At 40.9% G+C, this 12,938-nt stretch overlaps 1 protein-coding gene across 1 annotated transcript; it reads right to left on the reverse strand.

The window, feature by feature from the left end:
- Positions 1-750: 750 nt before the first annotated feature.
- LOC145136868 (putative elongation factor TypA-like SVR3, chloroplastic) lies at positions 751-5,057 on the reverse strand. The gene is made up of 14 exons (XM_079070979.1): positions 4,687-5,057; positions 3,888-3,997; positions 3,492-3,695; positions 3,237-3,413; positions 2,995-3,147; positions 2,836-2,925; positions 2,602-2,736; positions 2,404-2,520; positions 2,180-2,331; positions 2,014-2,098; positions 1,824-1,918; positions 1,580-1,745; positions 1,310-1,505; positions 751-1,208 (listed from the first exon to the last, which is right to left on the reverse strand). The coding sequence occupies exons 1-14, from the start codon at positions 4,919-4,921 to the stop codon at positions 1,075-1,077; spliced, it is 2,049 nt and encodes a 682-aa protein (XP_078927105.1). The 5' UTR covers positions 4,922-5,057; the 3' UTR covers positions 751-1,074.
- Between the last annotated feature and the right edge of the window lie 7,881 nt (positions 5,058-12,938).

Consider the following 12,938-nt stretch of genomic DNA (forward strand, 5'->3'; position numbering starts at 1 on the left):
GTAACAAACATAGACACGCATACTCATGATTCGGGAAGCAAGAGCTTGACTGGAATTACTCAAAACGTTTGAAGTACTCAAATAACTAAAAGGAGTATGTAGACGTAAAGTCAAACCTTGACCGATACGCCCATTAGTAGATTTCCTAGTTAAAATGTACGCATCATTTTAAACAATGCCTATATCATTAAAAAATTGCAAAGTAGTATGGTCCTTTTGGTTAAAACGCTAGCGACTGATATAGATCAAAATTATGTTACATTGAGAAGAAAAATGGATTCCACGAGAACTTGGCATATTGCATATAGTAATACATTGAGAAACGGTTGCATTGAGAATGACAAATGTTAATTACACGTGGTGTATTGGTGAATAAAAAAGCCTCCGCAAGAAATTAAGGAACTACATTTAGTAATTAGTAATTCATGGTGACACCATTGCATGAGGAATAATCAAATTTAAGCTCGAAGGTTCTATCAATGGAAAAGTTGCATTTTAGTTCCAAAACTTGTAATAAAAGTATTTTGTGAAGTTAAGAATCTCACGAGCGGTGTGCAAATATGTTTTATGTCCAAAAATTGTATTGCAGATGCACGGCATATGTTTACGAATTGAATGGTCATTTTGTTAGAGTACTTGGAAACCTTTGGTGACACATACTCGATTATGGTCATTTTAACAAATAGTCATTCTCTGTTTTTTATTCGGTTTGATTTTGAAAGAATACATGATACCCTATTCAAATAGCAATGACAAAGGGTCAAAACCGCATTAGGCAATGTGATATTTACCCACAAATTGTATATGGTTTTGTAGATAACCTATATGAAGTCAAAATCCAAACATATTTCAGCTCTTGCCATCGATTTTTTTACCACTACACATTATATTTCTGAGGTTTTTTCACGATAGTCATATACAGCTCCATCAGAACAACAAGCACAACGTTGTCTGCATAACTACTCGTTTTGATGTCTAACGAACTAAAAATCTTCTATATACTATGAGGAAACTTAGCACAAAAATCCTCACGATGAAAGTAGATCACACAAAAGTGCCACTTTTGGATCTTGATCAACGCCCCTTTCTGTTGATCTTTGGATTTTTTGACATTCGGACACTTTTTGGCGTCACTTCAACCAACTCATCTTCTTGAATGTACTCGATGCAGTCATCAAGACTATAATCCATCGGCGTGTCAAGAACAACTGTATTATAAACAATTTCATAAAATTGTTAGTGTCTGAGTTGTGGCTGATAACTTTCATCATGGGTTAAAGTTGATTCAGAAGTTATTAAAGGTTCTTACCTGACACTTCTTTATTGGAACGAACATTAGTAGCAGCTTTCTTTTTGCATACATTGAGGGATAAGTCACCAGGTCGTTGATGAATGCCAACAATTTGGCCTTTGTAAACTTCTGCTCCGGGTTTCACAAACAATTGCCCTCGTTCTTGAGAACTAGCAAGAGCATAAGAGGTTGTGGTTCCATCCTCAAATGCAACCTACAAAAATAAATAAATTTCCAATAAAACACTACTGCCTTCTGTATTTTCTGTATTTTCCCCATTTGACTTACCAGGGATCCAAGATCACGGGTCGACATATCACCGGCCCACGGGCCGTAACTGTCAAATATTGTGTTCAGAATCGCGGTCCCACGGGAAGCCGTTAAAATTGCATTTCTCAATCCAAGAAGCCCACGGGTCGGAATTTTGTATTTCAGTAGTGTCGTTCCTTCAGACCTGATTAAAAAAAATGTAAATTAATTATAAAAAAAATAATATTTGGAAACAATATAAGACAGAAAACTTTGAGCTTACCCAAGGCCTTGCATATCAACCATTTGCCCTTTCCTTTTTCCAAGAAGTTCAACAACCGAACCCATGTGTACTTCAGGCACCTCTACAGTCGCAATCTGCGTGTAATATTAAAAATTTTATAATCAAACCATTATATTAATAATAATAATAATAAAAAAAGAATAAGAAGAGAGAGTGTATATATTATTACCTCGTAAGGTTCGAGCACCTTATCGTCCACTTTTTTGTTAATTACTTTCGGAGGGCCCACCATGAACTCGAAGTTTTCCCTTCGCCTAAAAGAATTGTTATTTATTAATAAAAAAAAAAAAATAAAAGATTTTAGAAATGTAGAATTGAAGTAATACGTGTCTTACATGTTCTCTATGAGTATAGTGAGATGTAAAGTACCACGTCCACTAACAAGAAAAGTATCTGCAGTTTCACCATCTTCAACTTTCATGGCCAAATTCCTCTCAAGCTCACGATAAAGTCTGTCTCTTAAATTTCTACTTGTAACATACTTCCCCTGAATGAAAAGAAAAAATATTGTTCAAATGATGCGCATATAAATATATATAATTTAATAATTTTTATATACCTCGCGACCCACAAAGGGTGAAGTATTGATAGAGAAAGCCATTTTTACGGTTGGTTCTTCAACCCTAATAGCAGGCAATGGCTTCCCATCGTTTTTATCAGCAATCGTCTCCCCAATCTGATTAAAAAAATATTAACAATTAATCTCTACAATTTTGCATTTTTCTACATGAATAGAAAAGCTTTCATATGCATTTACCTGAACATCACCAACACCACAAACAGCACAAATGTCCCCAGCCTCAACACGTTCTGCAGGTGCCCTGTAAAACTTCTCAAATACAAAAAGTTCACTAACTTTTCCAAATCTGCATGAATCTTCGGTTGTGCATATCTGAGATCATGTTGATACAAAAAACTTTGTTACTAACTTTTTATAAAAATGAAAAGTCATATAGACAATGTGTTGAAGTTGAATATAAATCAGACTTACCCGAACATCCATGCCTCTAGTGAGAACCCCTGCATGTAAGCGTCCAATAGCTATCCTCCCCTTGTGCTCATCATATTCTGTGCTTGTGACCTAAATATAGTTAAACAACATTCATCAGCCATTATAATATAGTGTTATGAGAGAGGTAAAAAAAGTTACAAGCATTTGAAGTGATCCATCTTTCTTGATTTTTGGGCCTGGTATGCATCTAATTATGGTCTCAAAAAGTGGTCCAAGATCATCTGCCAAATTATCAGGAGAAAGTCCAGCCATTCCCTTTATGCCACTCGCATATACAGCTTGAAAATCACACTACACGATAAATAAGATTGTTGTAACTTGTAAGTTATGTTATATTATATATTATAGATGCAAATAAATGTATTTATCATGTGACATACTTGTTCATCGGATGCATTTAGTTCAATGAAAAGTTCAAAAGTGGAGTTGATGACAAATTCCGGACGTGCAGATGGTCTATCGATTTTATTGACAACAACAACAACAGCATGACCAAATTCAAGAGCTTTCTTCAAAACAAATCTTGTTTGTGGCATTGGGCCTTCAACAGAATCTACCTGATAAAATCAATGGAAGTACTTTGTTATTTCTTGAGAGAGAAATCAATGGATTGATGAGTTTTTAAGAATAATTACCACTAAAATAATTCCTTCCACCATATTGAGGACACGTTCTACTTCACCTCCAAAGTCAGAATGACCAGGAGTGTCGATAATATTCATTTTTGTATCTTTATAAGTAATTGATGTGTTTTTGCTGAGGATTGTAATCCCCCTTTCACGCTCCAAATCATTTGAGTCCATTATTCTTTCTTCTACAACTTGATTATCACGAAATACCTGCAACAAATTAGTATTAGACTATTAGCGAATATCCCCAACAAGTGATAACAACTAAATAAAGCAGTCATTGTTAGGTTAACAAGACATACAGTAGAGGTTGGTTAGTTGTGCTATTTAGTATTTACACGATCATTAAATTATAAACATGTAAAAGTAATAGAAATGTAAGTGAACGAATATTATGCTTACCTTTGCTTGTTTCAACATAGCATCCACTAGAGTTGTCTTTCCATGATCTACATGAGCAACAATTGCTATATTCCTTATGTCGTTTCTCCTCACCAATGCAACCTTCTTCTCTGAATAAATAAAGTACCAAAAAGCTTTAAAATACACAAAACTTGTTCAATTCACAAATTATGACCCAAAGATAACAAACACATATGGAAATTGCTACATGCAATAAGTATCATGGATCTTTAGAAGCAACAAAAGTAATATTGGGCAAAAATAAGGGTAAAACTTATACTTGATAATTCAACCTCGAGTAAATGCAAGAAATAGTAATGTACTTTCATTTGTTTGTTTATTATAGCATCCTACTTTAATTTTCTTCTATTACAGCATTGAATTTCAATTTCCTTCTTATTATGGTATTGTACTTTGGAAAATCTATCCAATTACAATATTTCTTCTTTCAATTGCTTTACTTGGATATAGTATTTTGATAATCTATCCAATTATAGGAAGGAAAATTGCTCATATTTTGATGATAGTGCTATATTTTGGTAAAGTTTTCATAGTAAATTTCTGTAATAGGACCTAACAAAGCATGATGCAATATTAAACAAATTCATGAAAGTAAGTTGCTATTTCTTGCACTTAACCCTTGATCAAGATAACAAGATAGCTAGGTTTATGATCATAAACAGGAAAATTTATGAGAAGTTCAACTAAATACGAGTTTATGAACATTTAAAACAACAAAACTAAAGAAATTAAAGGAAACCAAGTACAGAGAAACAAAAGTATTTATATGAAATTATACCAGTGGCAGTTTCAGGTGCCTCAGCTTCAGAAACAGAGCATTTGATGAAACTGTGAAGTGGGTTTCTTCTTGAATGCGAAAAAGATGGAGACTTGATGTTGGAGGAAGAATAAGAAGATAAGGTACGACCAACAGGGAGTTGGGTTCTGAGTATCGGTGAAGAAAACGAGGAGTTCCTGTGACTAGGGTTAACTGTGGGAGTGACATAACTGTGTATTCCAACAGCCATCTCCATTGCTAATTTGTTCGGTCTCAGTTCGGTCTATGAACAGAGAACGAGGGATAGAAAATGGGATGGAAGGGATGTAATGTAATTGGAAGTGAATGGTGGTCATTGTGTTTAAAAGGTTTGGGAATTTAACGATTGTAATAGAGAAATTAGAAGAGGTGGGAGATGATTTGGGAAAAATAATATAAATTGTATGGCTCTGAACCTCTGATTATATATTCTCTCCTCGTGTCACATTGTAGAGCCAGTGTTCATATTTTGTCCAATATCAATATGGGAATTGCCGTATTGGGCATAGTTGCTCAATTGGGCTTTCACAGGTAGAGTCATCGTTTATATTTGGAAAAATGAATTAACGAGAAATGACACAAATGCTCTATGAATTTTTTAGGGTTTCACCATTGAGTTTTTAAAGTTTTTATCGGGCTTTATGAGTCCCTAAACTAGGATATAACTTGCTTTTTTAGTCTCTGTCAACCTGTAATAGCCGGTTCAGTGACATTTTAGACCCAAAAAACTCACATTGTGCCCCTATAAAGCCAAAAAAATAAGTTTGGGGATCAATTCGTACAAAAAAAACTTTTCTTCTTTTCTTCTAAAGCCGATTAACACTCAACTCGTACCCACCCACCCCCCCCCCCTCAAGAAATCGATCATTGCTCTTCTTTCCCTCTTCACAGTCGATCGTCACACACACTCACCGAAGATCACAACCCTCTTCCCCTTCTAATCGATTCTCGATCACAACCCCCTTCCATTATTTTCTTTGATTCGATTTCATCTCTTCAAGGAATTGACCCCCTCCTTCCTTCTTCTCTGTTCAAAATTGCAAAAGCTACCTCTCATTCTCCCTTCGAGTTGCAGGTTTGATGGATGTTGAGAAGAATGCGTGGGTTTGATGAGGTTCATAGAGAAAACGAGAGTTAATCTCTTTTTTTCTTCGATTTGCAGGTGATTGGTTGTGGTGGCTGACCGGTGGTTTTTGTGGGTTATGGGTGCTCCAATGGTGGCTTATTTCACGAGACAAAGGGGAGGAATAATGGTGTTTGGATTGGGTTGTTGTGATATTGATTCGATGGTGATTAAGATGGGTTATGGTGGCTGTAATGGTTGAATAAAATGTTGATGAGCAGTTGGTTCAGGAGGTTACGAATTGAGTGTGAATCGGCTTTAGAAGAAAAGGAGAGTTTTTTTGGTACGAATTGATCCTCAAACTTATTTTTTTGGCTTTATAGGGCTACAAAGTGAGTTTTTTTTGGTCTAAAAGGCCACTGAACCGGCTATTACAGGTTGACATGGACTAAAAGAGCAGGTCATATCCTAGTTTAGGGACCCATAAATCCCGACAAAAACTTTAGGGACTCAACGGGTAAACCCTAGAAAGTTCGTAGGGCATTTGTGTCATTTTTTCAAATGAATTATGATGGTAATAATGAATTTTTCATTTTTTGTTTATATTCAAACAATTTTTTTATATAATTAGCTATCAAACTTCTTCAATATATTAAAATATTATCATTGTCGTTTAACAAGTTTGATGATCAATGGTTTAACAAAAAAGTTGTCTAAACATGAACAAAATGAAATTTTCATTAACCTTCGAAGTCATTTTTCCAAAATCAAAGAGGAATTCTTACTGGTTTACATAGATTTTTTTTATATATTTAAAAACAACTTTTGATTTAACTTTTATCGGTTCAATGAAATCAGTTGTGGTCGGTTTGTGCTCATGAACCATCATGATTCAATTTTGAATATGTACAAGTGTTTTCAATTTTGAACATGTACAACTTTTATTAGTTCAACAAAATTAGTCGAAGTCATTAAACACAAGATCCAAGAATATAGGTTTAAGATCATAACCACATCCGGAAGAAAAACTCCAACGGTCCATGACTTCTTCAAGTTCTATTTCTCAAGTTCATGGACTGCGATCGGCTAAAATGTTTTTTTTTTAACGACAAATTTAATTTATTCCTTAATTTCATTTATGTCCACGATGTGAATTGAACCTTCGACCTCAAGGAGGGAGGGTAACTTGTTAAATGTGTTCAAATGTTATCATTGTCACCGACTATCTTAGGTGACAATCTTAATATTTAAACACATTAACAAGTTTGGTGGTTAATCCTATACGAACAAAAGAAGTTGCCTAAATATAAACAAAATGAAAAGTTCATTGCCCTCCTAGGACATCTTCACTTTTTTTAGAGTGTTGTTTATAATGGGTTAAAATCGATTCCAAAGCAACAATTACATACTAACTTTTCGAGACTCAAACATTGTAACATCCCGAAATTCAGGTACACCTCTTTAACCATTATTCTTTACCAAGTTGTCAAGTTTAGCCCCTGAAAGAAGGATGTTGCAAACGAGTACGCTGAGCGTACTGAAGAGTACGATGCGCGTACTCATGCGCTTACTATGGGCGCGGACCCAATTAGGTACGCTGGGCGTACCAAAGTTACGTTGGACGTAATTGGCCCAGATGCAAAACCCTAAATGTGACTTGAGGACTATAAAAGGAATGATATGGTCTTTACCCCAGCCACCATTTCCAGAGAGTGAAACCCTAGAGAGCTAAACCTTCGTTCTAAGCTTGTGTGTGTGTTCTTAAGCTTGAAAGTGACATTGTGTGGTTGTGAAGAAGAGGAGGAGGCCATTGTGGAAGCTAGAAGTTGGAGGGAAAGCTTAGATATGAGTTCTACAGAGGTTGGAGCTTCACTTGGAGGTAAAAAGCTCAAAGCTTTCCTTGTCATTCTTGATTTGTGCTTTATGGACCAATTTTTAGGGTTTTTGGTCCCAAGGTGGAGACTTTATGAGCAAATGGTCTCCATAAGCTTAGATCTGCCCTATTTCAGTGTAATATGTGTTGTAGGTTCATAAAAATCCAATCTTGGACGTTGAGATTAAGTCATGCATGAGATTAGGGCTTAATGGGGAAAGAGGATATATGTTTGAAGTGATTGGTGACCTTTATAGCCATGCAAAGGCTTAAAGGTTTCGACTTTATGACTTAAGAGACAGTAGGGAGCTTAGATCTGAGATATGAGCCTAGGTCTTAATCTATTCAGACCAAAAATGAAGGAAGTAGGAAATTGGGACTTACGCTGGGCGTAATCCCAGTACGCGCCGCGTAGGGGGTCGAGTTCCCCGATTCTGGATGACACGGAGTACGCCCCGCGTACAGATCTGGTACGCACAGCGTACCTCTCCACAGTTGACTTTCGTTGACTTTTAGGGTTTGGTCAACGCTTGGACTTTTGGACCATTAGAGGGGTAAAATGGTCTTTTAGCCTTCTGAGAGAACATAGGAAGGGGCTTGTCTAGCCTTGAGAGCCGTTATTGAATTGAGATGATTACTTTATGTGTTTAGGCGGGGCTAGGTCATTGTTACGAGATTCAGGGATACCGAGCACGTGAGTTACTAGACAGCATACGAGGTGAGTCTTCTCACTATACATTACCTAGAGTGGTATCTATGTGCAGACCGGAGGGTCTTATGTGTTATGTGTATGTTTGAGATTATGTGCATTGAGATATATATATATATATATATATATATATATATATATATATATATATATATATATATATATATATATATATATATATATATATATGCTATGTGTTATATAGACCGGACCGGAGGGTCCAACGATTTAGACCGAGCTAGAGGGTCCAACGAGCTAGACCGGACTGGAGGGTCCAACGAGCTACGGGACTGGAGGGTCCCGCTGAGACACATTGACCGGAGGGTCATACCGAGTTATAGCCTCGAGTGGCTTATGTGTTGTATGTGGTATTTTGGGGAACTCACTAAGCATTTATGCTGACCGTGTTATGTGTTATGTGTTTCAGGTACCAGCGAGGATCGCGGGAAGGCGCCGGCATGATTTGTACACACTGGCATTGATTTATATTTGAGATTTTGGGATTGTTTATTCGTGATGACATTTGATATACATGAGATTTTTGGGAATATTTTATGAGTTTATTTATGTTGAAAAATGAAAAATTGTTTTGAAAATTTACGACGTTACAAGTTGGTATCAGAGTCTTGGTTTGAGGGATTCGGATGCACCTTCGGGCGTATCTGAACTCAAACTGAGGATTTGAGAAGATTTTTCATAAAAGAAACAATTTTTTTAAAAAAGAGTAAAAGATTTTTGAGAAAAGCAGAACGGAGCAGTGTGTACGATCAACCAGCGCCCGAACGGTGATTTCCCAAAATACCCTTACATTATGTGTTATGAGATATTATGTGATATGATATGCATGCTAGAGTAGGTTAGGTATTCATATCTAGGACTAGAGTAGCCTGATTTGTGATGCCTTAGCCTAGGAGATTTCTGCTACTATGAGATACTTCGAGAGTGAGTAGGTAGCAGCGAGGAGCTTATGAGTGGTCTACTGGAGGGTAGCCTGAGTTCAGTGAGATATAGAGTACTTGTGACCTGGGATCCTAGGATGAGGACTTGCGGTGAATACCGATGCGTTGTGGAAGGTAGTATAGGGCCCGTACTACTAGAAACACCAGATCGGTGAGCAGTCCAAGTAAGAATCCTTAGGGTACTAAAGAACAAGTAGGGTTGAGTATCGAGTGCGAGTATACTCAAGAGAGTCTCTGATTTCTTTTGTGTTGTATTTCAGAGACATCATGGTTGGGACGCGCCACAACCCAGGAGGCAGTGGTGCCAGTGATGAGGAGATCCGCAGGTTGATTCATGAGGAGGTGGTCGCAGCCATACGAGCTGAGATTCCTGAGATGTTTGGGTCTATCAAGACCACTTTGATCGAGACGTTTGACGAGCGGTATGCTTCTCTTACCGAGGTTGCTGTTGCTGCAGCCGTCGCCGCTGCCAGGCCACAGGGGGGGTGACTCGTTGCTGTACCGAGAGTTCAGCAAAACGAAGCCACCAGAGTTTGATGGGACTCAGGATCCGATAGCTGCGATGAGGTGGATCTCTGACATTGAGGGATGCTTCTACACCTGTTCTTGTCCGGAGCATCTGAGGGTACGGTTCACGCTGAACCAGCTTTGCTTGGGAGCGAAGGACTGGTGGAAGTTCGTGACAGCGGATTTTACTTCTGCGGAGCTTACCGCGGTGACCTGGGAGAGGTTCACCACTATGTTCAGAGATGAGTATGTTCCCCTGGTGGAGAGGGAACGTTTGGCCCAGGAGTTCTTGTCCCTCAAACAGGGGACGGAGTCCGTGACTGTGATTACACGGATGTTTCATGAGAGGGCGTTGTTTTGCCCTGAGCACGTGTCTACCGAGCAGGCACGTATGAGTCGATATCTGAGCATACTGAGGAGGGACATTCGTGAGTTCATGGCGAACTCGACGTACCGGACATTTTCCAAGCTTCAGGAAAATGCTCGGAAGAGGGAGATCGAGCTGGAGACTCAAGCCAGGGAGGAGGTCGAGTCTCAGAGGAGGGATAGGCGGCCGGTTCAGTCTCATTCGGCAGCCAAGCGGGAAAAGCCCGCTGATTCGAGGTCTGGAGGTCCGAAGGGCCGCACTTGCGGGAAGTGTGGCAAGAATCATGATGGGACGTGCAGGGCGGGTGTGTGCTACAAGTGTGGGAAGGAGGGGCATATCGCGAGGGATTTCCCCAAGGGATTTTCGGTTTGCTTTCACTGCAACCAGACAGGCCATCAGAAGGCCGAGTTCCCACAGCTACTACAGGGATCTGCACCTGCTGCTAGAGCTACCGAGGCCCAGCCAGCGAAGGTCGAGGCACCGAAGGCTCGCGGGAGAGCCTTCCAGTTGACAGCGGAGGAGGTCCGCGCAGCGCCCGATGTCGTGGCTGGTATGTATTCTTTATTTACTTATTTTGAGTTGAGATTTTGTGCTTATATTGTGGTATGCATAGGTACTTTTCTTGTGAGTTCTGTACCTGCTTTGGTGTTATTTGACTCGGGTGCGAGTCGATCTTTCGTGTCATTCGCATTTAGTCAGCACATCAGTGCCCGACAAGAGGCATTGAGTCGACCTCTACGAGTTTCTATTGCTGATGAGCGAGCTGTTCATGCTACTGATGTGATTCGAGGATGTGTACTCGAGATTTTCGGTGTTGAGTTCCCGATAGATCTGGTACCGATTGCGATGGGTGATGTCTGCGTCATCGTGGGCATGGACTGGTTGAGCCGATTTAGAGTTGTTATAGACTGCGAGCGACAGTTGATGACCATACGAGACCCTAGTGGGGGAGTACTTATGGTGTATGGCGAGGGTACCCGATCTGGCTCAGCATTTTGTTCGGCCGCCAGAGCGAGACAGAGTCTACAGCAGGGCTGCAGGGGGTTTGTAGCCTATGTGATGGATACACGAGTTGCCGTAGAGAGGCCGAGTTATGTCGATGAGGTACCGATAGTGCGAGAGTTTCCGGATGTTTTCCCCGAGGAGTTGCCGGGTGTGCCTCCCGAGAGGCAGGTGGAGTTCCACATCGATCTGGTTTCGGGGGCAGTACCTATTACCAAGGCACCCTATCGCCTTGCGCCACCGGAGATGCAAGAGTTATCCTCACAGCTTCAGGAGCTGTTGGGGAAGGGATTCATCTGACCGAGTAGCTCGCCGTGGGGAGCGCCGATCCTTTTTGTCAAGAAAAGGATGGTTCACACCGGATGTGCATTGATTATCGGGAGTTGAACAAGTTAACGGTCAAGAACCGTTATCCATTGCCGAGGATCGACGATCTGTTCGATCAGTTGCAGGGTGCGTCTTGGTTTTCCAAGATAGATTTGAGGTCTGGATATCACCAGATGAGGGTGCGTGACGAGGATATCCAGAAGACGGCGTTCAGGACTCGTTATGGGCATTACGAGTTCGTGGTGATGCCTTTTGGGCTCACCAATGCACCAGCGGCGTTCATGGACCTCATGAACCGAGTATGCAGGCCGATGTTGGATCGATCGATGATTGTGTTCATCGACGACATCCTAGTGTATTCGAGGACCCGGGAGCAGCATGAGGAGCACCTGAGGGAGATCCTCGGAGTATTGAGATCGGAGAGACTTTACGCCAAATTCTCCAAGTGTGATTTCTGCTTACGAGAGGTCCAGTTCTTGGGACATCTCATTAATCAAAATGAGATATTGGTCGATCCGGCCAAGATTGAGGCTGTGATGAGTTGGGAGGTGCCGAGATCCTCCACCGAGATCAGGAGTTTTCTGGGGTTGGCCGGCTACTATCGGAGATTTATACGGGATTTCTCCAAGATTGTTGTTCCCCTCACCAGATTGACCCGGAAGGGCGTTGCTTTTTCTTGGGGTCCAGAGCAGCAGACCTCGTTTGAGACCCTTCGCCAGAGACTATGCGAAGCCCTGGTGTTAGCCCTTCCGGAGGGAATGGAGGATTTTGTGGTGTATTGTGATGCATCTATATCGGGGTTGGGTGCGATGCTCATGCAGAGGGGGCACGTGATAGCATACGTATCGAGGCAGCTGAAGCCTCATGAGACGAGGTATCCCACCCACGATTTGGAGTTGGGGGCAGTGGTGTTCGCCCTCAAGATATGGCGCCATTATTTGTATGGGGTTCAGTGTACTGTATACACGGACCACAAGAGTTTGAAGTATCTGATGGATCAGCCCAACCTGAACATGCGTCAGAGGAGATGGTTGGATGTGGTAAAGGATTATGACTGTGAGATCCTGTACCACCCGGGCAAGGCTAACGTGGTAGCCGATGCTCTGAGCCGCAGGGCAGAGAGTGTCCCAATTCGAGACATATGTATGAGGATGACGGTGATGACTCCGGTGTTGGATACTATCCGTGAGGCCCAGGCCGAGGCTGTGAGACAGGAGAACCGCAAAAGGGAGCGGGTGATTGGACAGGTGTCCGAGTTCGTGACGGATAGTCGAGGGCTCATGACCTTTCGTGGTGGGATTTGGGTGTCGTATACGGGCGGGGCACGTAGCACTCTGATGGGAGGAGGCGCATAGATCGAGATTCTCGATCCATCCCGGGGCCACTAAGATGTATTTGGACCTGAAGAGAGACTACTGGTGGCCATG

This window comes from Lactuca virosa, chromosome 9, assembly GCF_052849685.1.
Source record: "Lactuca virosa cultivar CGN04683 chromosome 9, Lactuca_virosa_CGN04683_v6, whole genome shotgun sequence".
NCBI classification, from domain to species: domain Eukaryota; kingdom Viridiplantae; phylum Streptophyta; class Magnoliopsida; order Asterales; family Asteraceae; genus Lactuca; species Lactuca virosa.

Bases quoted from the DNA above. Each gene is read 5' to 3' on its own strand.
- LOC145136868 (XM_079070979.1), bottom strand. From the start codon at position 4,921: ATGGAGATGGCTGTTGGAATACACAGTTATGTCACTCCCACAGTTAAC. The intron at 2,521-2,601 runs GTAAATGCATAT...TTTTTTAATCAG, and splicing joins GTGGTGTTGGTGATGTTCAG to ATTGGGGAGACGATTGCTGA. The intron at 2,332-2,403 runs GTATATAAAAAT...CTTTTCATTCAG, and splicing joins CACCCTTTGTGGGTCGCGAG to GGGAAGTATGTTACAAGTAG.